The sequence below is a fragment of the Salmo salar genome, chromosome 16 (assembly GCF_965601325.2).
Source record: "Salmo salar chromosome 16, fSalSal1, whole genome shotgun sequence".
Classification (NCBI taxonomy): Eukaryota; Metazoa; Chordata; class Actinopteri; order Salmoniformes; family Salmonidae; genus Salmo; species Salmo salar.
The window spans coordinates 34,830,924-34,857,026 of record NC_138306.1 but is presented as its reverse complement, the minus strand read 5'-3'; the positions used below and the strand labels follow the sequence as shown (position 1 = coordinate 34,857,026).

General features: G+C 45.2%; 1 protein-coding gene across 1 annotated transcript in view; it reads right to left on the bottom strand.

The window, feature by feature from the left end:
- The window catches only part of LOC106573702 (cadherin-13-like), a 422,569-nt gene that overhangs the window by 234,669 nt on the left and 161,797 nt on the right, over positions 1-26,103 (bottom strand). The window contains exon 3 of the mRNA XM_014148994.3: positions 19,356-19,534. Coding sequence (XP_014004469.2) covers positions 19,356-19,534 — 179 coding nt within the window. The remainder of the gene's footprint in view (positions 1-19,355; positions 19,535-26,103) is intronic.

Below are 26,103 nucleotides of genomic sequence, written 5' to 3'. Positions count from 1 at the left end.
TGTAAAAAGCTGGTTTTTGATATAAATATGAACTTGATTGAACAAAACATGCATGTATTGTATAACATAATGTCCTAGGGTTGTCATCTGATGAAGATCATCAAAGGTTAGTGCTACATTTAGCTGTGGTTTGGGTTTATGTGACATTATATGCTAGCTTGAAAAATGGGTGTCTGATTATTTCTGGCTCGGTACTCTGCTGACATAATCTATTGTTTTGCTTTCGTTGTAAAGCCTTTTTGAAATCGGACAGTGTGGTTACATTAACGAGAGTCTTATCTTTAAAATGGTGTAAAATAGTCATATTTTTGAAAAATTGAAGTAATAGCATATCTAAGGATTTGAATAACGCGCCACAGGATTCAACTGGCTGTTGAGTAGGTGGCGTCCCACCTAGCCCATAGAGGTTAACCAAAACAATAAACAAGCAACACAACGTGACTAATTGGGAACCATACAAAACACCAACATAGTAATATAGAACTAGAACACCCCCTAGTCACGCCCTGACCTACTACAGCATAGAGAACCAAGAGCTCTTTATGGTCAGGGCGTGACAGTACCCCCCCAAAGGTGCGGACTCCGGCCGCAAAACCTGAAGCCAACTGGGGGGGGGTGGGTAGGGGGGGTGACTAGTGTTGGTGGCAGGTCGTAGCCCCCGTCCAGGCCCCGGATCTAGCCCTGGCACTGGGCTGAACGCCGTGCCTGGACTGGGCATCGGCGCAGAGGAGGGCCCCAGCCATGGAGCTGGGTTGGACGTCGTGCCTGGACTGGGAACCGGCGCAGAGGAAGGCTCCGCCATGCAGCTAGGTTGGCCGCCGTGCCTGGACTGGGCACCAGCGCAGAGGAAGGCTCCGGCCTTGGAGCAGGACTGGACGCCGTGCCTGGACTGGGCACCGGTGCAGAGGAAGGCTCCTGTCATGGAGCTGGACTGGGCGCCGTGCCTGGACTGGGTACCGGTGCAGAGGAAGGTTCTGACCTTGGAGCGGGACTGGACACCGTGCCTGGACTCTCCGGACCGTTGACCGTCACTTGAAGCTTCGGGCCGTTGACCGTCACTGGAAGCTCCGGGCCGTTGACCGTCACTGGAAGCTCCGGGCCATTGACCGTCACTGGAGGCTCCGGGCCGTTGACTGTCACTGGAGGCTCCGGGCCGTTGACCGTCACTGGAGGCTCCGGGCCGTTGACCGTCACTGGAGGCTCCGGGCCGTTGACCGTCACTGGAGGCTCCGGACCGTTGACCGTCACTGGAAGCTCCGGACTGTGAACCATCGATGGAAGCTCCTGACTGTGAACCGTCGCTGGAAGCTCCGGACTGTGAATCGTCGGCTGGAAGCTCTGGACTGTGAACCGTCGCTGGAAGCTCCGGACTGTGAACCGTCGCTGGAAGCTCTGGACTGTGAACTGTCGCTGGAAGCTCTGGACTGTGAACCTTCGCTGGAAGCTCTGGACTGTGAACCGTTGCTGGAAGCTCTGGACTGTAAACCGTCACTGGAGGTTCCGGGCTGTAGAGGCGCACTGGAGGCCTGGTGCATGGAGCCGGCACAGGTGGCACCGGACTGGTAACACACACTTCAGGGCGAGTGCGGGGAGCAGGCACAGGATGTACCGGACTGGGGAGGCGCACTGGAGGCCTGGTGCGTGGAGCCGGCACAGGACGTACCAGGCTGAGGAGGCGCACTTGAGGCCTGGTGCGTGGAGCCAGCACAGGTGGCACCGGACTGGTGACACGCACTTCAGGGCGAGAGCAGGGAGCAGGCACAGGACGTACCAGACTAGGGCAGCGCACTGGAGGCCTGATGCGTGGAGCCGGCACAGGTGGCACCGGACTGTTGACACGCACTTCAGGGCGAGTGCGGGGAGCTGGCACAGGACGTACCCGACTGGGGAGGCGCACTGGAGGCCTGGTGCGTGGATCCGGCACAGGTGGCACCGGACTGGTGACACACACTTCAGGGCGAGTGCGGGGGGCTGGCATAGGATGTACCGGACTGGGGAGGCGCACTGGAGACCTGGTGTGTGGAGCCGGCACAGGTGGCACCGGACTGTTGACACGCACTTCAGGGCGAGTGTGGGGAGATGGCACAGGACGTACCCGACTGGGGAGGCGCACTGGAGGCCTGGTGCGTGGATCCGGCACAGGTGGCACCGGACTGGTGACACACACTTCAGGGCGAGTGCGGGGAGCTGGCACAGGACGTACCGGACTGGGGACACACACTTCAGGGCGAGTGCAGGGAGCTGGCATATGATGTACCGAACTGGGAACACGCACTTCAGGGCGAGTGCGAGGAGGAGGCACAGGACATACCAGACTGGGGAGGCGTACTGGAGGCCTGTTGCGTGGAGCTGGCACAGGTTGCACCGGACTGGTGACATGCTCTTCAGGGCGAGTGCGAGGAGCAGGCACAGGACGTACCGGACTGCGGAGGCGCACTGGAGGCCTGATGCGTGGAGCCGGCACAGGTTGCACCGGGCTGAGGAGGGGCACTGGAGGCCTGGTGCATGGAGCCGGCACAGGTGGCACCGGACTGGTGACACGCTCTTCAGGGCGAGTGCAGAGAGCAGGCACAGGACGTACCGGACTGGGGAGGCGCACTGGAGGCCTGATGCGTGGAGCCGGCACAGGTTGCACCGGGCTGAGGAGGGGCACTGGAGGCCTGGTGCATGGAGCCGGCACAGGTGGCACCGGACTGGTGACACGCTCTTCAGGGCGAGTGCAGAGAGCAGGCACAGGACGTACCGGACTGCGGAGGCGCACTGGAGGCCTGATGCGTGGAGCCGGCACAGGTTGCACCGGGCTGAGGAGGGGCACTGGAGGCCTGGTGCATGGAGCCGGCACAGGTGGCACCGGACTGGTAACACGCTCTTCAGGGCGAGTGCAGAGAGCAGGCACAGGACGTACCGGACTGGGGAGGCACACTGGAGACCTGGTGCGTGGAGCCGGCACAGGTTGTACCAGACTGATGACACGCTCTTCAGGGCCAATGCGGTGCCGAACACACCAAACCAACATCTCTCTCATCTCTCTCTCTCCCAACTTCTCCATCGCCTCCCTGACGGTCTATGGCTCTTCAGGGCGAGTGCAGGAAGCAGGCACAGGACGTTCCGGGCTGGGGAGGCGCACTGGTGGCCTGGTGCGTGGAGCCGGCACAGATGGTACCGGGCTGAGAAGGCGCTCTTCAGCGCGCCAGCACTGCAGCATACTCCTCGCCAAAACCTCTCTCCGGTATCCCTCGTTGAACTCCTCCAGAGTTTGCCATTCTGGCTCTGTCACTCCCCGCTGCTTCGCCGACCGCTCCATTTGCCCCCCCCCCCATAAATCTTTGGGTTTCTGTGGCCGCGGTCCCCGGCGTCATCGCTGTCCCCCTATGCTCCTTGGCAACTCCCGCCAAGGAAGGGTCTCGTGTCCTCCCATGATTTCCTCCCAAGTCCAAAACTCCTTTACCTCATTTACACGCTGCTTGGTCCTGCGTGGGTAGGATATTCCGTCACGGTTGTTGTAAGAGATGGACCAATGCGCAGCATTTGTTGAGTTCCACATATTTATTTAAAGTGAAACTTCTTTAACCAAAACAATAAACAAGCAACACAACGTGACTATGTGGTGACACAAGCACCAACACAAACAATATCCCACAAACACAGGTGGGAAAAATGGCTACCTAAATATGATCCCCAAATAGAGGCAACGATTACCAGCTGCCTCTAATTGGGAACCATACAAAACACCAACATAGAAATATTGAACTAGAACACCCCCTAGTCACGCCCTGACCTATTACACCATAGAGAACCAAGGGCTCTCTATGGTCATGGTGTGACATCACCCACACTGTCTGTGTGGGTGGTCCATTTCAGTTTGGCAGTGATGTGTACGCCAAGGAAGTTGAAGCTTTCCACCTTCTCCACTGTCTCCTGTCGATGTAGACAGGGGGGTGCACCCTCTGCTGTTTCTTGAAGTCAACGATCATCTCCTTTGTTTTGTTGACGTTGAGTGAGAGGTTGTTTTCCAGGTACCACACTCCCAGAGCCCTCACCTCCTCTTTGTAGGCTCGTCATTGTTGGTAATCAAGCCTACTACTGTTGTTTCGTCTGCAAACCTGATGGTTGAGTTGGAGGCGTGCTTGGCCACACAGTCATGGGTGAACAGGGAGTACAGGAGAGGGCTCAGAAGCCAGCTGCACCAATGTGTCGGGGGAAACACCGTTCCACTGACGACCGAAGTCAGTCTGCAGGAGCCCAGCCCGACACAAGGAGTCGCTGCACCACTCGGGAGGCCCTAGCTTTTTTTTTTTACAGTTTGGACCACATTGACAAATGGAAGGTAAACATCCAAAGAACATCAAGAACAAAGAAAGAGAAGACAGGAAGACCACATGATACCTTGGCCATCGTATCAACATGATTGTTTATAACGAGACAGATACACAGGTACAACAAACGCGGAAAATAATGTTTATCTGTCATCCTGTCACTCTTACTTAAATATTGTGTTATTGTAGCGGCTCTATTTTAAGTGTTACTTTGTGCCTGACAGAGATTGGAGATTAATAAGCAGCTCTCATAGCCCATCTGTTTACACACACTCAGAGAGACAGAGGTACAGAAGGACCGAGAGACAGTGACATAGACAGACAGACCCTCACAAGCACTCAAGCCACTGATTTGTGCACATCTATTTTGGCTCCATATATTTCATCCGTATGGAAGTGGACGGCGAGGGGCTGCCAGGCCTATCGATTGGCCGCCGTTACCAGTGACAGGTCCCAGATTGCCCAGTGAAAATTAGAAACCCACCGAGTCACCACCATTAACAGAGTGTCCACATCAGTTAGGTTACAGCCAGACCAGCAGCACCACAGACCCACACCGTAACCTACACCCCCAAAACTGCTGCTTCAATCACATTAGCCTGTGTATGTCTGTGTCTGTGTTCATGTGTGCATGCGTGCATGCTTGTGAACGTGCTTGTCAGTGACACCTGGCAAAGCCACCGCAAAATAATCTAAATTAAAGACACAGCCTGAAACATCAGAGATGTTCAAATAATTCATAGCAGGGTGTTGATCATTCAAACGTGCAACCATTGCTTTTTATTAGTGTATGACTTGCCATTATGTCCTTTTCCTTTGGACTCACATTTAATTATACTCATTACTACTTACTGCTTTGTCTTAACCTAAGGAGCTTAACACTGCTCTGTGTTTTAGCAAAAAAGTAACGAAAGGTCATCTGGCTTGTAAATACTTTAATTTTTTCTGATTTTAAGCTTAACACAAGAGTATCTTAAAGTGTTGGCATTATGAACCCAAGTGGAGTTCCCCAAGGAGTTTAAAAGCAAAACAACACACTACACAATGCTGTCTGTCACTCAGAGAGCTTTACATCCTCAGAGCAGCAGCAGCATTGGTCAGAGGAGATCCAGAAGAGATAAGTGGCAGCACATCATTATACACATAACCTCCCGCTGACCTTACACTGTGCTTCAGCAGAAATCACAGGCTGTAATGAGGGGAGATGAGCGGAGGAGTGGAGACACACTTAGTATAGACCAAAGCCTTCACTAAGTATGGTACACGCACACATATAAGACGTGTGCTGTAAATAATTTCAAATGATAGAGGAATGTGGGAATGTGGTATGTATGGGGTGTGATTACTGTGGTATGGGTGTGATCTTACACTCTCCCAGCTTGACCGCTTAGATATAGGATGTAAAAACCAGTAAGCATATCAGTTTTTTTTAAATAACACCCATTGCAGGGACACCACACAGAGAGTTGATAAACTACACAGTGCCTGTGGTGGGTGGTGGTGGGATACCTGATAATCAATGATGAAAACACCATGAGCCTGATTCATCTGAGAAGCTGACTAGTAATGAATGAGGGGTGTAGGCCAGATAAAACCTGGACTGACAGAGAAAGCCTGGACTGACAGTGCCTCTGTGGCCTGTAGAGTGATGAGCCCTGGGTACTGGGTCCTGGGAAGGTACAAGGTGATATTGTCTGTCAGAGGGGAGCAGAGCGGAAGTTCTACTCTGCTGTGATTTAGGTACTGATGACTGTGGACAGGATGTAGGATAGTGTTAATGAGGGGACGGGAGGTGGGCTGTGTGAAGAGGGGAAGCAGGCCCTGACAGCACAGTGGACTGGCAAGTCCATTAATCACAATGCCCCACAGCCGGGAGACTGAGACAACAGCTCGAAACACTAATATGACACATGCACAGGCAAGCACGCACACACACACACACACACATGCATATACAGTACACACACATATACATAATAACACATACACAGCCCATTATTCAGGGCCATCAATCCGACAGACAGCTAGTATAAATCACACATTGTGCCTGTCAGTCAAATCACATCTGCCATGGAAAGGGCCACGGGTAGTACAAGTAGAGGCTTTTTTTAAATGACAACATACTTTTACACCCACTGAAACAACATACTTTCAGTTTATTCCTTTATATAAAAAAAACAACCCAAAGCGTTTGATACGCACCAATCGATTTTGCCATGAGAGAAATGTCTGAGCATGAGAGTGGTTTGTAGATCTGTCCAGTGTCAGTGAGACCGTGTGTGTCCATCAGATTGACTACTGATAGACTTCTGCTCTATGAGACTTGCAGAGATTGAGAGAGACCTGATCTCTAACGTCTGTCTTTTCTGTCTGATCGGCGACATGAATGCTAATTCACAACCCCAAGGAAAATGTCTCTCATCAGTGTGTGATATTAGCTGTAAAAAATGATATTCTCACATTGATCCAAAAAGTGAGAGGCACATAGAAATGAGAGAGGAGCAGATAAACTGGAGGGAAAAATATATACTGTATGGAGGAAATAAATATGCATATCAAGACAGAATTGAATGCCTGAGAGAGAAAGCAGTGCAGGGAAAATCAACTTGATTTCAATGTGACACAATTGATTTTCAATTTTCTCTGGTTTGCTTTGCCTCCCGGGTGCCAGAGAATATCTATCCAAACACACTTACAGGTCAACCTGAATTATGTCCAATGTATTCACATACTGTAGTATAGGGACAAAGTTTTCATCCAGGAAAAGTAGTTTCGTGTGACAGACAGAGGTGTGACATGTGGGATACATACAGTATTTATGAATACCTGTTTAAGCAGCAGAGGTTCAAATATCTCCAGACACTTCAAAAAAATGATAGGTTAAAAACAACACATTTTGGGTTATTTGGTAACCCAGCGCTGGGTAAATATTGGACAGAACACAGGCTGGGTTATTTTGACCCAGTCAGTCGGGTTGTGTGAATAACCCAACATGTTGGGTTGTTTGGATTATATATATAAAAAAAGAGGCATGGCCTATTAGGGGTGTGCCTTTTAAGGTAATTATCTTTGACCACACTTGAGAGTAAATGTCTGTACACTGAAAATTTCAATTTCCCTTGAAATGTTTTAAAATGTAACCATTATTTAACTTGGCAACAAATTGTTATTTACAATGACACTGGGCCAATTGTACGCAGCCCTATGGGACTCCCTATGGGACTCCCAATCACTGTCAGTTGTGATACAGCCTGGATTTGAACCTGGGTGTCTGTAGTGGAGCCTCTAGCACTGAGATGCAGTGCCGTAGACCGCTGTGCCACTCGGGAGCCCCTTAATAACACTACCAGGAGACCCAATGACTGCAACCCAGCAGATGGGTCATCCAAACAACCCAGGATTTTTTTAGAGTGCACCTAGAAGATAGCCTTGAGTCATCCTGTTCATATCTGCATCCCAGCTCACTCACACATGACCCACTGTTACTACATCTGTCTGTGAATGTTACAGTATATATGGAATTCCTGCTGATGAAATGTACCAAGAAATATAACAAGTGTATGTATAACTTTTGACTGGTACTGTAGGTCGTTATCAATAAAACGTCACAATAAGGTGCAGAGTGTTCGATATGGCTGCTGGGGGGCAAGTAGACCTCCAGCTCCGCTAAAACCATTGACAGCTACGTGATGTTTTCAAGGGATTGTAAAATACATTTTAAAACAATTTTTGTTTTAAAAATCATCACCCCTTGTAGATCATTGTCAGAACCACACATTTCCGATTTTTACACATTTATCATCAGAGTTATACAGCAAGTAACTGCGTGCTTGTCATGATCAGTACACATCCATTGATCGTGTATTTTCAGATACGTAAGGGTAGCCTAACCATTTGGCATGTAGCTAGTGAGCTAGCTAAGCAAACAACATCTGTCATTTCGCTTGCTTCATCAGAGATTAGGCTTTTGGAAAGAGCTTGACATCGGCAATTCCTCGTCCTGGTAAACTTGTTGGACTACTGTCATCATCACTATAGAGGGCAAGCAAGTCAAACAATATTTGGATATACAGTGGGGCAAAAAAGTATTTAGTCAGCCACCAATTGTGCAAGTTCTCCCACTTAAAAAGATGAGAGAGGCCTGTCATTTTCATTATAGGTACACTTCAACTATGACAGACAAAATGAGAAAAAAAATTCCAGAAAATCACATTGTAGGATTTTCTATGAATTTATTTGCAAATTATGGTGGAAAGTAAGTATTTGGCCAATAACAAAAGTTTATCTCAATACTTTGTTATATACCCTTTGTCGGCAATGACTCAGGTCAAACGTTTTCTGTAAGTCTTCACAAGGTTTTCACACACTGTTGCTGGTATTTTGGCCCATTCCTCCATGCAGATCTCCTCTAGAGCAATGATGTTTTGGGGCTGTTGCTGGGCAACACGGACTTTCAACTCCCTCCAAAGATTTTCTATGGGGTTGAGATCTGGAGACTGGCTAGGCCACTCCAGGACCTTGAAATGCTTCTTACGAAGCCACTCCTTCGTTGCCCGGGCGGTGTGTTTGGGATCATTGTCATGCTGAAAGACCCAGCCACGTTTCATCTTCAATGCCCTTGCCGATGGAAGGAGGTTTTCACTCAAAATCTCACGATACATGGCCCCATTCATTCTTTCCTTTACATGGATCAGTCGTCCTGGTCCCTTTGCAGAAAAACAGCCCCAAAGCATGATGTTTCCACCCCCATGCTTCACAGTAGGTATGGTGTTCTTTGGATGCAACTCAGCATTCTTTGTCCTCCAAACACGACGAGTTGAGTTTTTACCAAAAAGTTATATTTTGGTTTCATCTGACCATATGACATTCTCCCAATCTTCTTCTGGATCATCCAAATGCTCTCTAGCAAACTTCAGACGGGCCTGGACATGTACTGGCTTAAGCAGGGGGACACGTCTGGCACTGCAGGATTTGAGTCCCTGGCGGCGTAGTGTGTTACTGATGGTAGGCTTTGTTACTTTGGTCCCAGCTCTCTGCAGGTCATTCACTAGGTCCCCCCGTGTGCTTCTGGGATTTTTGCTCACCGTTCTTGTGATCATTTTGACCCCACGGGGTGAGATCTTGCGTGGAGCCCCAGATCAAGGGAGATTATCTGTGGTCTTGTATGTCTTCCATTTCCTAATAATTGATCCACAGTTGATTTCTTCAAACCAAGCTGCTTACCTATTGCAGATTCAGTCTTCCCAGCCTGGTGCAGGTCTACAATTTTGTTTCTGGTGTCCTTTGACAGCTCTTTGGTCTTGGCCATAGTGAAGTTTGGAGTGTGACTGTTTGAGGTTGTGGACAGGTGTCTTTTATACTGATAACAAGTTCAAACAGGTGCCATTAATACAGGTAACGAGTGGAGGACAGAGGAGCCTCTTTAAAGAAGAAGTTACAGGTCTGTGAGAGCCAGAAATGTTGCTTGTTTGTAGGTGACCAAATACTTATTTTCCACCATAATTTGCAAATAAATTAATTAAAAATCCTACAATGTGATTTTCTGGAGAAAAAAAATCTCATTTTGTCTGTCATAGTTGACATGTACCTATGATGAAAATTACAGGCCTCTCTCATCTTTTTAAGTGGGAGAACTTGCACAATTGGTGGCTGACTAAATACTTTTTTGCCACCCTGTAGCCATCTAGTTTATCACTTGAAAATTAGCTTTTTAATTAGCTAGCCATATTAACGTGATCTGTTATTAGCTAGCTAGCGGATTTGACGTGGTCCATCAAGCAAGTTAGCCTATCGTGTCTGTCAGCAGCAATTGTGATTAAACCCTTAAAAATATGTTGAAAAGGGGGTAATTGTTAGCCAACTTCACTCGGTTGGCGCTGGAAGTAGCACTGGAGATGGCACTAGAGGGAATAGCAGCCGGTTTACGGTTCCTGACCAATTGTGTTATTTTGTGTATTCTTTTGCATTTATCTTAACCATTTTTGGTACGTAATGTTTCAGTCATTGTTTCTCATGACAAAAAATTGCTTTTGGACATCAGAACATCTATCACAAACGTTGATTTGTTTTAGGACTTCTACTTCAATGAGTCGGAGGCAAATTACATATTGATTATCCAGGACTAAGCCCAAATCACCGACACTTGGAGAAGGAGGAGGCAGTGCTGTATAGGCTGGCTTGCGGGATACCTGATGAGACTATGTCGGAGAGTGGATAAACAGCCTCTTCCCTCCGGTCTATTGGCAAACGCTCAATCACTGGTGAATAAACTGGACGAGCTCTGTTCGAGACTATCCTGTCAACATTATCTGAAGATCTGTAAAATCCTATGTTTCTTTGAGTTATGGTTAAATAAGGACATGGAAAATATAAATCTAGCTGGTTAATCTATACATCAGCAGGACAGAACGGCAGCTTTGGGGAAGCTCAGGGGAGGGTGTGTGTCTTTTTTTAACAGCTGGTGCATGATATCTAATATTAAGGAAGTCTTGAGGTTCTGTACAGTTGTGGCCAAAAGTTTTGAGAATGACACAAATATACATTTTCACAAAGTCTGCTGCCTCAGTTTGTATGATGGCAATTTGCATATACTCCAGAATGTTATGAAGAGTGATCAGATGAATTGCAATTAATTGCAAAGTCCCTCTTTGCCATGCAAATGAACTGAATCCCCCCAAAACATTTACACTGCATTTCAGCCCTGCCACAAAAGGACCAGGTGACATCATGTCAGTGATTCTTTCGTTAACACAGGTGTGAGTGTTGATGAGGACAAGGCTGGAGATCACTGTCACGCTGATTGAGTTCGAATAACAGACTGGAAGCTTCAAAAGGAGGGTGGTGCTTGGAATCATTGTTCTTGTCCAGAGAAGACTAGGTGAGCGCTACCATCAGTCCTGTGTCATGCCAACAGTAAAGCATCCTGAGACGATTCATGTGTGGGGTTGCTTCTCAGCCAAGGGAGTGGGCTCACTCAGAATTTTGCCTAAGAACACAGCCATGAATAAAGCATGGTACCACACATCCTCCAAGAGCAACTTCTCCCAACCATCCAGGAACAGTTTGGTGACGAACAATGCCTTTTCCAGCATGATGGAGCACCTTGCCATAAGGCGAAAGTGATAACTAAGTGGCTCGGAGAACAAAACATTGATATTTTGGGTCCATGGACAGGAAACTCCCCAGACCTTAATCCCATTGAGAACTTGTGGTCAATCCTCAAGAGGCGGGTGGACAAACAAAAACCCACAAATTCTGACAAACTCCAAGCATTGATTATGCAAGAATGGGCTGCCATCAGTCAGGATCTGGCCCAGAAGTTAATTGATAGCATGCCAGGGCGGATTGTAGAGGTCTTGAAAAGAAGGGTCAACACTGCAAATATTGACTCTATGCATCAACTTCATGTAATTGTAAATAAAAGCCATTGACACTTATGAAATGCTTGTAATTATACTTCAGTATTCCATAGTAACATCTGACAAAAATATCTAAAGACACTGAGGCAGCAGACTTTGTGAAAATTAATATTTGTGTCATTCTCAAAACTTTTGGCCATGACATTACATAGACTTGACATCCCTGGCCACTTTAATAATGGAACACTAGTCACTTTAAAAATGTTTACATATTTTGCATTACTCATCTCATATGTATATACTGTATTCTATTGTAGTGTATTTTAATCTATGCCGATCTGACATTGCTCATCCAAATATTTATATATTCTTAATTCCATTCCTTTACTTTAGATTTGTGTGTATTGTGTGTATTGTTGTGAAATTGTTAGATATTACTGCACTGTTGGAGCTAGAAACACAAGCATTTTGCTACACCCGCAACAACATCTGCTAAACACGTGTATGTGACCAATAAAATTTGATTTGATTACATTCAATACAACTATGTAATCATGCATTGATTTCTCAACAGAAATCATTAGCATCCTTCATGAGCACACAGACCAGGCGCTCAATGTATGCATTAGACACAACACTAACACATTTATCAATTCATCATATACAGTATGAGAGTTATAGCTCAGAGATCCACTCATTGCTGTTTGCTAGTGATTCCTCTGTTCCAGCTGAGAAGTTTCTGTTGGACTTGTTGGACACAGCCAATGCTGGTGGATGAGTGTGTATTACCTCAATTAAACCGTGCTTTAAGTGTCTGACAACACCTAATATTCCTCTTCCACGAGCACAGCAAATCAATGTTCTGGCATTCGTCACCCCGCTGAAAAAGCAATCATGTAGTTGCCTTGCTCCGGTTAAGGAATGGAGAGACGCTGCCTCTGCTTGCTCATTAGAATACACCACCGACAGCCACCCCTACGCCTTCCCTCATCCTCCTCCTCACCTCCCCAGCACAACGACCCCTCTCCTGCTTCCTACGTTCGCCTATCTCTAGTGTCTTTAATGACAACAACGAACAGTTCTTTAAAGGTCCAACGCAGCTGTTTTATCTCAATATCAAATACTTTCTGGGTAACAATTATGTGCCTTGCTTTTCGATTAAAATTGTCAAATTATCAATGGTCAAAAATATCTTCTTTGCAAAGAACAATTTCTCAAACAAGAATTTTGCTCTGACTTTTTGTACATGGTCATAGAGGTAACTCCAAGTCACCCCACTTTTACCAGCTAGTCATAGTTCACCGTTCCCGTGCATCTCACTGAACCGCGCTCCTGCCGTCAGAGCGAGATCGTGATCAGAAGAGAAAGGACTCATTGGACTGTTCCTCAAGTTTCTGTATATGACTTCTGTTAGTGTGTGCATCTAATTGTAAGTAAGGGAGGGTGGGATTATGCCTAAAGGGTAAATTGAGCCACCCTTGTTTCTAGGAAACCATACACAAAATGAATAATTTGACCAAATATTTCAGAAGAGGTCATAATTTCATGGAGACTGTGAAGGGAGAAACCACATGGAAAAAGTTAGCTCCCAAAAGTTTTTCACAAAGTAAATTAATTTGTTGTGTTAGAGGTTTCATGATGCTTGTATCTAAACCAAAGTAGATCATTTTAAGATTGTACAATACATCCGTTTGTGTCTTCATAAGCTTCAATATGAGGTCCGAAACCTAGCATGAAAGTTTTTCCTTGTAGTTGTGTGGGCTATTATAGTCAAATGGTTGCCTTGGGGTAAGTTGAGTCAATGGTTGAGCCAATGGCAAGTTGAGTTTTCTTCCCAAGCCTAATGCAAGGCATTAGGTAACAACAGTGACTGGCCTATGCTAAAAAGTGTTTTTAAAAAAGTACAAAGTGTTGTTAGGTGTTAAGCCTGTGTTAAAATATGCTTAAAATGATTAAAAGACAAAAAATAGTTTGTGATTGTGTTGAATTGTGTTTGGGAAACAGACATGATGGACATGGTTTTAGAAAGGTAGAGGCAATATTTCATTCAGTACAGAAATGTATAACTTTGTCCCGCAACTCAACTTACCCGGGGTAAGTTGTACCAAGAGAGCACGTTTTTGGGGGCAAGCTATGTTTTCAAAACTGTAATGTTTACATCAATTCTGATGATGTTGTAACGTTCGTCGTAAGGAGTGGACCAAAATGCAGTGGGTATATTGAACATCTTATTTATTAAGGAAAAGACACTTAACAAAACAACCGACGAAAACAGTCCCGTAAGGTGCACAGACTATACAGGAAACAACCACCCACAAACACAAGTGAAAACACACACAACTAAATATGGCCTCCAATCAGAGATAACAACAACCAGCTGCCTCTAATTGGAGGTCATTGACAAAACTAAAATAGAAATAGACAAGCTAGATAAACACATAGAAATAGATAATCTAGAACATAAACCAAAAACCCCGAAACACACAAACCAAACACCCCCTGCCACGCCCTGACCAAACTACAATAACAAATAACCCCTTTTACTGGTCAGGACCCCCCCCCCCCTCCCCCCCAAAGGTGCAGACCTCGAATGCACCTAAACACAAAATCCCCACAAAAATAACCCCAAACTTAAAGGGAGGGAAGGGAGGGTGGCCACTGTCAACGACGGCTCCCATGCTACACCCCCCCTCCCCAATCCTCCAACCATGGAGGTGGCTCTGGCTCCGGCCTTAGTCTCTGGGCTGAGGTGCGTCGCTGGAGACCTCGGGCTGAGGTGCGTTGCTGGAGACCTCGGGCTGAGGTGCGTCACTGGAGACCTCGGGCTGAGGTGCGTCGCTGGAGACCTCGGGCTGAGGTGCGTCGCTGGAGACCTCTGGCTGAGGTGCGTCGCTGGAGACCTCGGACTGAGGAGCGGCGCTGGAGACTCAGGACTGTGGGCCGTCTCTGCAGGCGCCGGACGGTGGGCCGACTCTGCAGGCTCCGGACTGTGGGCGGTCTCTGCAGGCTCCGGACTGTGGGCGGTCTCTGCCGGTTCCAGACTGTGGGCCGTCTCTGCCCGTTCCGGACTGTGGGCCGTCTCTGTCCGTTCCGGACTGTGGGACGTCTCTGTCGGTTCCGGACTGTAGGACGTCGCCGCAAGCACTGGACGGGGAACTGTCGCCGGATGCTCTGGACGGGGAACTGTCGCCGGAAGCTCTGGACGGGGAACTGTCGCCGGAAGCTCTGGACAGGGAACTGTTGCCGGAAGCTCTGGACGGGGAACTGTCGCCGGAATCTCTGGACGGGGAACTGTCGCTGGAAGCTCTGGACGGGGAACTGTCGCCAGAAGCTCTGGACGGGGAACTGTCTCCGGAAGCTCTGGACAGGGACTGTGCACTGTAGGCCTGATGCATGGGGCTGGCTTAGGAGGCGCCAGACTAGTAACCTGCACCACAGGGCTAGTGCGAGGAGCAGGAACAGGACGTACTAGGCTGGGCAGGCACACTAGAGGCCTGATGCATGGGGCTGGCTTTGGAGGCGCCAGACTATTGACACGCACCACAGGGTTAGTGCGAGGAGCAGGAACAGGACGTACTGGGCTGGGTAAGCGCACTAGAGACCTGATGTGTGGGGGTGGCTTTGGAGGCGCCAGACTATTGACACGCACCACAGGGCTAGTGCAAGGAGCAGGAACAGGACGTACTGGGTTGGGTAGGCGCACTAGAGACCTGATGCGTGGGACTGGGCTGTGTACGCGTATTGGCGATACCGTGCGTATCTCCGCATAACATGGTGCTTGCTTGATCCGTCGCTCCCCATAGTAAACACAGGTGCCCCTTCGTGCCCTTTCCGCCAGTACCTCTCTCCGGAATCTTGCGTCAAGCTCCTCGCTTGATTCCTTGACTGGCTCCCTTTTTCTCCACGGCTCTCTCCTGTATGCCCGGGAAGTTAGGTCAGGGCTCCCCCTGACTCAACTAAACTCCCCGTATGCCCCCCCAAACATTTTTTGGGGGGCTGCCTCCTCTCCTCCTGAAATGGAGGATATAATGCCTCATACCTCCGTCGTTCCCTTTTAGCTTCCTCCAGCTCCTCCTTCGGGCGCTTGTACTCCCCAGCCTGGTGCCATGGTCCTTTACCATCCAGGATCTCCTCCCATGTCCATGACTCCAAGTAGCTCTCCTGCTGCTCCTTCCTCCGCTGCTTGGTCCTTCTTTGGTGGGTGGTTCTGTAACGTTCGTCATAAGGAGTGGACCAAAATGCAGCGGGTATATTGAACATCTTCTTATTTATTAAAGAAAAGACACTTAAACAAAACAAACGACGAAAACAGTCCCGTAAGGTGCACAGACTGTACAGGAAACAACCACCCACAAACACAAGTGAAAACACACACAACTAAATATGGCCTCCAATCAGAGATAACAACAAGGAGGTTGTTGACAAAACTAACATAGAAATAGACAAGCTAGATAAACACATAGAAATAGATAATCTAGAACATAAACCAAAAACCCCGAAACACACAAACCAAACACCCCCTGCCACGCCCTGACCAAACTACACTAACAAATAACCCCTTTTACTGGTCAGGACGTGACAGATGTCCAGAGTTACACAACATCCTGAAATATATGTAGATATCTTTGTTAGAAAGAATACTACAGTATATTTCCCTTGACGAAGTGATGCTCAATGTAAAAAATGGCGCAACTTACCTCACTCTCCCCTGCTGTCCTACATGTCAATTCCTTCAGTTGGGTGTTGTTAAGGAAGTCAAGTTAATATTTAACATGTTTATGAATTATTTCCTTTAATGTGTCTCATGCTATTGCTAGCCAGTTATGCCAGAATGTTAGCCAGTATTGCTAGATTGTAAGGCCTGGTGGTGAAGCTCTCATGTATCGTTTCAAGGGAAATATTTTCATTTTGTATGCAAATATTGTAGCTGTGTTTATGGACATTCAGGACCTTGTTGTAGCCTCATGCTACCGTGTACTATATTTGCGATATGTAGCAAATAACTTAGCCTGTGCCTCATGGCACAGTTACTATTCCACGTCATGGTATTGTGCACATGCGCACATGTTGGTTACATTGCAGTCACATTTCAATTACTTAGTATGTCATTCCATTGATGTATATTTAGCATATGCCTACCAGTAAATGAGCCTTTGTCCAGTAAGTGAATTTCTATAGCCTGCGTATTTGGTTTTTCCCCTTACATTATATCTAGGCATAAGCAGTATCGATAGTGTATACAGTATATGTCATTAACTGTATTCTAGATAATAGCATATTTACTAGGCTTAGGTGGTTTACCATATATACCATATTTGGAAATAGCCACGGGATGGTTTTTCAATACCATCAATAACATTGAAACTATTTATTTTAAGTTTTTCAATACATTTCAATATTTTTAGCTATTATTTCAGTAAATACGTGCAGTCAACTTGTGCAATGCTTTAAGAGATAAGCGTTCTTCATTTCACCTGTCATATTATTTTAGATTATGAAGCTTAGGCAGTTCACCAGAACAGTTGAGCCAGTCACGTGTTTCTTTGTAAATAGCACAACGGGAGAAGGCGGGAGCAGGTGACTCCAGTTGTATATTCACAGGGGTTGCATTTGATATTGAAGGTCAACAGTGTTTTTTTTGTTTCAATAGAGTGATCAGGGACGTGCAACTATAGTTTTCCTTCACTGAAAATACACTAGTGCAACATATTCGGCAGAAAATAGATACATTTTCATCAGATGAATACAGAAGTGCAATGCTATTTGGCTGACAGCCACACAAGTCAATGAGCTTACAATGAAAAAGCATATTTCTAATGTTTAGGCCTATCATAGAAATAATGTAGCCACCTACATTTCCTAATGTGTTTCTTAAAGTTAATACGCCGTTTTACCTGAGAACAATAGGCTGGCTTCACCGAGAAAAGTACCTGAGAAAAGTAGCTACATATCAGTCAGAGCGTTGTCTGCTGACAGAATGCCCATTCAGGAATTTAGAAGTGCAACTTAAACACAAAATGAGTCGGATGCTGAGCAGAAATTACAGTAAGAAGCATTTTAGATCGGCATTTAAAAAATGCAGCAAGATATTTCTTATGCGTTTAATATTTTTTTCCTGCGTGAAAAACGCTGAATTCTACTTTAACACGACCCCTAAGTTGAATTTGTTATCTAAGAAATAGGCAGAATTAATTAGGTGATGGGGAATCATATTGTGTTAGCTTTCTGCTGTGTTTGAGAAGTCAAAGCCCCTTTGGATGAGTTATTTGTACAGCCTCCACTGCTATCTTGATTTCCTTGCGTTTTTTCTCCTCTCCGTTCTCGGCCGTCTGCTCCGCCCCCTCTTCTCTGAGCAGAGCAGGCAGGCCCCTTGCCCTAGCAACCCCAGACTCCACACAGAAACAGCTATAGACATGCTGCTGGAGTACTGTTCTTCCTTCAGACAAACATGAGCCAAAACATTGTTCATTTGCACAATGTCTCTCGATCACGTGTGCTTTGGGTTGTTGTCCTGTTGGAAGGTGAACATTTGCCACAGTCTGAGGTCCTAAGCGCTCTGGAGAATTTTTCATCCAGGATCTCTCTGTAGTTTGCTCCAAGCACCTGTCCCTCGGTCCTAACTAGTCTCCCAGTCCCTGCCGCTGAAAAACATCCCCACAGCATGAGGCTGCCATCACCATGCTTCACCGTAGGGATGGTGTCAGCTCTGCTCCAGACGTGACGCTTGACATTCAGGCCAAAGAGTTCAATATTGGTTTCATCAGACCAGAGAATCTTGTTTCTCACAGTCTGAGAGTCCTTTAGAGGCCTTCAGGCAAACTCCAGCGGGCTTTCATGTGCCTTTTACTGAGGAGTGGCTTCCGTCTGACCCCTCTACCAAAAAGGCCTAATTGGTGGAGTGCTGCAGAGATGGTTTTCCTTCTGGAAGGTTCTCCCATTTCCACAGAGGAACTGTGAAGCTCTATCAGAGTGGCCATCGGGTTCATGGTCACATCCCTGACCAAGGCCCTTCTCACCCAATTGCTCAGTTGGCCAGCTTTAGGAAGAGTCTTAATGGTTCCAAACTTCTTCGTTTTAAGATTGATGGAGGCCTCTTTGTTCTTGGGGACCTTTAATGCTGCACACATATTTTGGTACCCATCCCCAGATCTGTGCCTTGACACAATCCTGTCTCGGAGCTCTACAGACAATTCCTTGGACCTCATTGCTTGATTTTTGCTCTGATATCCACTGTTAACAGAGGGACAGCTGTGTGACTTTCCAAATCATGTCCAATCAATTGAATTTACCACAGGTGGACTCCAATCAAGTTATAGAAACATCTCAAGGATGAGCAATGAAAACAGGATGCAACCTGAGCTCAATTTCGAGTCTCATAGCAAAGGGTCTGAATGCTTATGTAAATAAGGTATTTTATTTTCGCTTTGTCATTATGGGGTATTGATGAGTTAAAAAACAAACATTTTTAGAATAAGGCTGTAACTTAACAAAATGTGGAAAAAGTTTAGGGGTGTGAATACTGTCTGAATATACTGTATATATAAAACACAAGAAAATCAAGTTTTTGTCTGCACTGGGCCTTTAAAACTTCATGGTAGGGAGGCAGTGAGACAGAAGCAGTGTTGTGGGGGCCCATCAGATCAGTCTGGAGAGGCTCCCAGCCCAATCAAAGCACACCCACCTCTCTGTCCAGCAGCGTGGGGGAGATGACAGTGACAATGTTGCCGCTCTCTGGGTTGATGTAGAACATGTTGGGTGAGGGTTTGTCGGGCGACTGCCTCACAATGTTGTAGCGCAGCACCGCGTTCTGCAACCTGGGGTCATCAGCATCCTCCGCTGTCATCGTCATCACCACGGTTCCTATAGAAACAGATAGTTTACTGTTAGAAGGTTGCAGCATTATCTCAGTTCTTATTTTTTATATGATTTTAGTTGATCATTTATAAACAATACAAAACATACACATACAAATGACTACATCATACAAACATCACTACATCACACCTGCCCAGAACCACTAGCCCCCACCCCTAAGGGCACCCTTATCACTTTCTGCCACATGGCCTCAAACTGCACAATTTTGGTATATTTTTTGATAATAAAGCATTTGACCTTTCCATTGCGTGAGCGACGCAATGGCTAATTTCCAGTTTTTGAGTATACATTTTTTAAATATAATTGTCCAACCCATCTGGTATCTCACTGCACCCTCATATGGCATGTCTTGAAATATACAGACAGACAAATTAAAAGTACCTTTACATTGCAATATCTCTGACATCCATCTTTCCAACTCCGCCCATAACATTCCCAGAAGGCATGAGTTATTGAGTCATCAGTAGTTTTACACTTCAGACATGACTCTGCCGTTGTGCTGTCAAAGTTCTTTACGTCACCAAATCACAACTATGATGAAAATAAAAGCCTGTTCAAACTTGCACTGAGACAAAGGCTAAGAATGGTGACAGACATCAGTCAGAATACTCCGGGTGACCATCTCTGAACACACATACTTTTTACTAATGCATTCTCTTCCAAACATTGGTCATAACGATATACCACATGTTATTTAGTAATGGAACAAAGATGTGGTGCCCTCCCTGCATCAGAGCTGAAATCCCAGTCCAACCTTGACATCCCCTCAACCCTCCATCCTCTTGTCTCACCTCAGTGATGAACCTTACACCTCCACTCTACAGGCAAGAAAATATATGAACTGCTCTGAAGCCAATCTCTCTCCCACCTCATATTCTTTCAGAACACACATCTCTTCTGAGGACAGCAAGGCATCTCTGTGGAGACTGAAAATTGAGTTTGGAACACTGTGTTTCACTCATAGAATGCAGAGTGCAAATTACGAGTGGGTCAGGGGGGACTAAACCGGCCAGAACGAGATATATATATTTTTTTACATTTAACCTTTATTTAACTTGGCAAGTCGGTTAAGAACTAATTCTTATTTACAATGACAGCCTACCCCGGCCAAACTCGGACGACGCTGGGCCAATTGTTCGCCGCCCTATGGGACTCCCAATCACGGCCGGATGTAATACAGCCTGGATTTAAACCAGGGACTGTAGTGGCGCCTCTTGCACTGAGATGCAGTGCCTTAGAGCACTGCGCCCTTCAAGCCCGACATGTATGGACTGGGAAATGATTACTTATGGAGCGACTATATTTCATTAATTACATTTGTATTCATTTTATTAATCTTAGAAATTACAAATGTTAGAATTGTTCTTCCACTTTGACATTATTGATTATATTGTGTTGATTGTTGACAATAAAATGACAATTAAATCCATTTTAAAGTTTCTCGGCATGCACTTCAAATGAACATACGGTATTCTAGTCAAGGCTTATCCTATATAACTACTGCTGTCCACATATTTTCTACTCATACACTGCCCATAATGTCTCTACACACCATTGTATACATATATACAGTTGAAGTCGGAAGTTTATATACACTTAGGTTGTAGTCATAAAAACTTGTTTTTCAACCACTCCACAAATATCTTGTTGTTAACAAACTATAGCTTTGGCAAGTCGTTTTTTTCCAAAAATTGTTTAGAGACAGATTATTTCACTTATAATTCACTGTATCACAATACCAGTGGGTCAGAAGTTTACATACACTAAGTTGACTGTGCCTTTAAACAGCTTGGAAAATTCCAGAAGATGATGACATGGCTTTAGAAGCTTCTGATTTACATCATTTGAGTCAATTGGAGGCGTACCTGTCACTGTATTTCAAGGCCTACCTTCAAACTCAGTGCCTCTTTGCTTGACATCATGGGAAAATAAAAAGAAATCAGAAAAAAGTTGTAGAACTCAACAAGTCTGGTTCATCATTGGGAGCAATTTCCAAATGGCTGAAGATACCACGTTCATCTGTAGAAACAATAGTACGCAAGTATAACCACCATGGGACCACGCAACCATCATTCAGCTCAGGAAGGAGACGTGTTCTGTCTCCTAGAGATGAACGTACTTTGGTGCAAAAGTGCAAATCAATCCCAGAACAACAGCAAAGGATCTAGTGAAGATGCGGGTGGAAAAAGGTAGAAAAAGCATCTACATCCACAGTAAAACGAGTCCTATATCGACATAACCTCAAAGGCCGGTCAACAAGGAAGAAGCCGCTGCTCCAAAACCGCCATAAAAAAGCCAGACTACAGTTTTCAACCTCACATGGGGACAAAGAGAAATGTGCTCTGGTCTGATGAAACAAAATAGAACTGTTTGGCCATAATGACCATCGTTATGTTTGGAGGAAAAAGGGGGAGGCTTGCAACCCAAAGAACACCATCCCAACCGTGAAGCACGGGGGTGGCAGCATCATGTTGTGGGGGTGCTTTGCTGCAGGAGGGACTGGTGCACTTCACAAAATAGATAGCGCCATGAGGAAGGGAAATTATGTGGAAATATTGAAGCAACATCTCAAGACATCAGTCAGGAAGTTAAAGCTTGGTCGCAAATGGGTCTTCCAAATGGACAATGACCCCAAGAATACTTCCAAAGTTGTGGCAAAATGGCTTAATGACAACAAAGTCAAGGTATAGGAGTGGCCATCACAAAGCCCTGACCTCAATCCTATAGAAACTTAGTGGGCAGAACTGAAAAAGTATGTGCGAGCAAGGAGGCCTACAAACCTGACTCAGTTATTCCAGCTCTGTCAGGAGCAATTGGCCAAAAGTCACCCAACTTATTGTGGGAAGGTTGTGGAAGGCTACCCGAAACGTTTGACCCAAGTTAAACAACTTAAAGGCAATGCTACCAAATACTAATTGAGTGTATGTAGACTTCTGACTCACTGGGAATGTGATGAAAGAAATAAAAGCTGAAATAAATCATTCTCTCTACTATTATTCTGACATTTCACATTCTTAAAATAAAGTGGGTATCCTAACTGACCAAAGATAGGGAATTTTTACTTGGATTAAATGTCAGGAATTGTGAAAAACTGAGTTTAAATGTATTTGGCTATGGTGTATGTAAACCTCTGACTTCAACTGTATGTATATATTCGTTCAAATATTTATATATTTCTTAATTCCCTTCTTTTAACTTTTGGGAATGTGTGTGTATTGTTTTACATTGTTTTGTATTGCTACACTGTTGGAGCAAGGAACATAAGCATTTCGCTACACCCGCGATAACATCTACTAAATATGTATATGCAAACAATACAATTGTATTTTATTTGATATGTGAAATGCTTTATCTGTGAAATGCTCTCTGTTGGTATGTGATACCAACAGAGAGGTATATTTTCTGGGTGACCTAAATATTAACTGGCTTTCATCAAGCTCTCCACTCAAGAAAAAGCTTGAAACTGTAACCAGTGCCTGCAACCTGGTTCAGGTTATCAGGCAACCTACCAGGGTATTTACAAACAGCACAGGAATGAAATCCTCCACATGTATTGATCACACCTTTCCTAATGCTGCAGAAATCTGCTTTAAAGCAGTATCCACATTCATTGGATGTAGTGATCATAATATAGTAGCCATATCTAGGAAAACTAAAGTTCCAAACGCTGTGCCTAATATAGTGTATCAGAGATAATACAAGAGGTTTTGTAGTGATTTTCTATGTTGAAGATGTAAAGAATATTTGCTGGTCTGTGGTGTGTAATGAGGAGCAACCAGATGCTGCACTTGACACATTTATGAAATTGCTTTTCCAGTTACTAATAAGCATGCACCCATTAAGAAAATGACTGTAAAAACTGTTAAATCCCCGTGGATTGATGATGAATCGAAAAATTGTATGGTTGAGAGGGATGAGGCAAAAGGAATTGGGATCATATTGTAAATGTAGAAATCATGTGACTAAACTAAACAAAAGGAAGAAGAAACTGTACTATTAAACAAAGATAAATGATATAAATGATGACAGTAAAAAGCTTTGGAGCACCTGAAATGACATTTTTGGGCAAAAAGGCAAACTCAGCTCCACCATTCATTTAATCAAATGGCTCATTCATCACTGAGGATGATAGCAGACTACTGTATATTGCCACTACATATGTTTCCTTCTCTTCAATCTAAGCCTACAGGAAAGTATGTTCCCTCAGGCCTGGAGGGAAGCAAAAGTCATTCCACTACCCAAGAATAGTAAATCAACCTTTACTGGCTCAAACAGCCGACCAAATAATTGGCTGAACGAAACTGATAAGAAGATTCTGGGAGCTGTTTTGTTAGACAACAGTGCAGCTTTTGACATTATTGATTATAACCTGCTGCTGGAAAAACGTATGTGTTATAGATTTACATCCCATGCTATATCGTGGATCGAGAGTTAACTATCTAACAGAACACAGAGGGTGCTCTTTAATGAAAAGCCTATCCAACATATGTCTGTCTATGACCTGCCACTAATGAAAAGCCTATCCAACATATGTCTGTCTATGACCTGCCACTGGCAATGAACTGCCACTGGCATTGAGTAAAGCCTGTGTGTCTATGTATGCTGATGACTCAACACTATACACATCAGCTACCACATCGAGTGAAATCCCTTCAACACTTAACTAATAGCTGCAGTCAGTTTTAGAATGGGTGACAAGAAATAAACTAGTCCTAAATATGTAAAAAACTAAAAGCATTGCATTTGGGACAAATCATTCACTAAACCCTAAACCTCAACTAGATATTGTAAAGAAATTGAGCAAGTTGACTAAAGACTAAACTGGTTGGTGTAACCTTGGATGTTAAACCGTTATGGTCAAAACATACTTTAGGTAGACCCACACACACACACACACACACACACACACACACACACACACACACACACACACACTCTACATACACATACATTGTAAAATTGTTATATTGCTGTATTATGGATTTTGTATTGCAGATATGTTGAAGTAGTGTAGCGAGTAGTAATGTACTGTGTGATGTAGGGTTTTATTTTGTATTTGCCTTAATTTTGTTTAGATCTCAGGAAGAGTAGCTACTGCCTTGGCAGCAGCTAATGGAGATCCCTAATAAATACAAATACAAATTGCACATTTGCATCATACTTCTAATCATTATTCATGACTCTGGAAACAGAGATGTAAATGTATAAAGCTGGAAACTTTGTTCCTGTGCTGTCACCTTCTGCTTGTAGTGATAGCGATAAAGAACTCAGAAAGTGCATCTGGTTATTACTAGTCTACCAAGAGTAGGATACAACCCTTGGACATAATGCTAGGATGGGTGGGATCGGGTGAGGTAAGAGAGTTCAATTCCACGTCTCTACAATGGATAATCATGGAGTACACTCTACTCAGCCATCAGTCTAATATGACTGTTGGCGAGCTCTTGTGACTTGTCTCCCAAACCCTCTCTATGTCATCTGGTGGAGCTCCCTGGTCGCATGCCAAGGTCAAATGACTAGGCTCCTGATGTGATTAACATCTACTGACCCCCAGTTGACCTCTGACCTGTCTGCTCAGACAGGATGATAGGAATGAAAGAGGCATCATGTACTGTACCTACTATCAATATCGGCATGAAGGGAGATGGCAACCAGCTACTATCAGCACAAACACTCCCGCACACACGCATGTGCGCGCACACACACACACACAGACACACACACACACACACACACACACACACACACACACACACACACACACACACACACACACACACACAGACACACACACACACACACAAATAAATAAATCAAGCATTCATAATTGGGTAATGGAACTAGATAAAAAGCAATAGCTGATTGCCAGTACCTAATCATAAACCAATTACAGCTACCTAGACTCAGTGACGAGTCATTGTCCTTTCTCATGAAGCCCATGTTCTCATCAGTGCTAAGGCAGAATCAATGTTAACTGGATTGGATGGTTAATGGGAGGATCTGAAATAGCTGGAGATGAAGCCACAGGTCCGAACTAATGTATTATAAACTTCCCTCATCTAATGGAGAGGATGAGATCAGCAAACAGGGTGAAGGCCTTCCCTCCTCTCTTCTAGCCTACCTTCTCCAGCCTTCTCCCCCTCTCCTCTCCACGCCTTTTGTGGATAAATATGTCAATACATAAATGTCTGTAGACAACTACTGTTTAAAACCAACAAATGAGGAAATATGTTTTACTTTCAATCTCTTTCTTTCCCCATCTCTCTCTATACTGAGGCAGAGGGGTCCCTGCTCCAAGTTCCCTGCTAGCAGTTATTTCAGACACAGTGGTGTCTCTCTCCCTGTGATTACCCCATAGCTGGGTACTGACGGTGTGTGTGTGTGTCTTTCTGTTTTCTATATGTGCACGTATGTGTCCACGTGCACCAGCATCCATCTGAGGCTGAGGTGCTACCCACTTACTGCAGCTGGAGAACCATGGGAACCAATCACAGAGGCCCCCACTATGGTGCAAGGAGCAGGTCTTTTCTACTCTTCTATGCTGTTACTTTAGC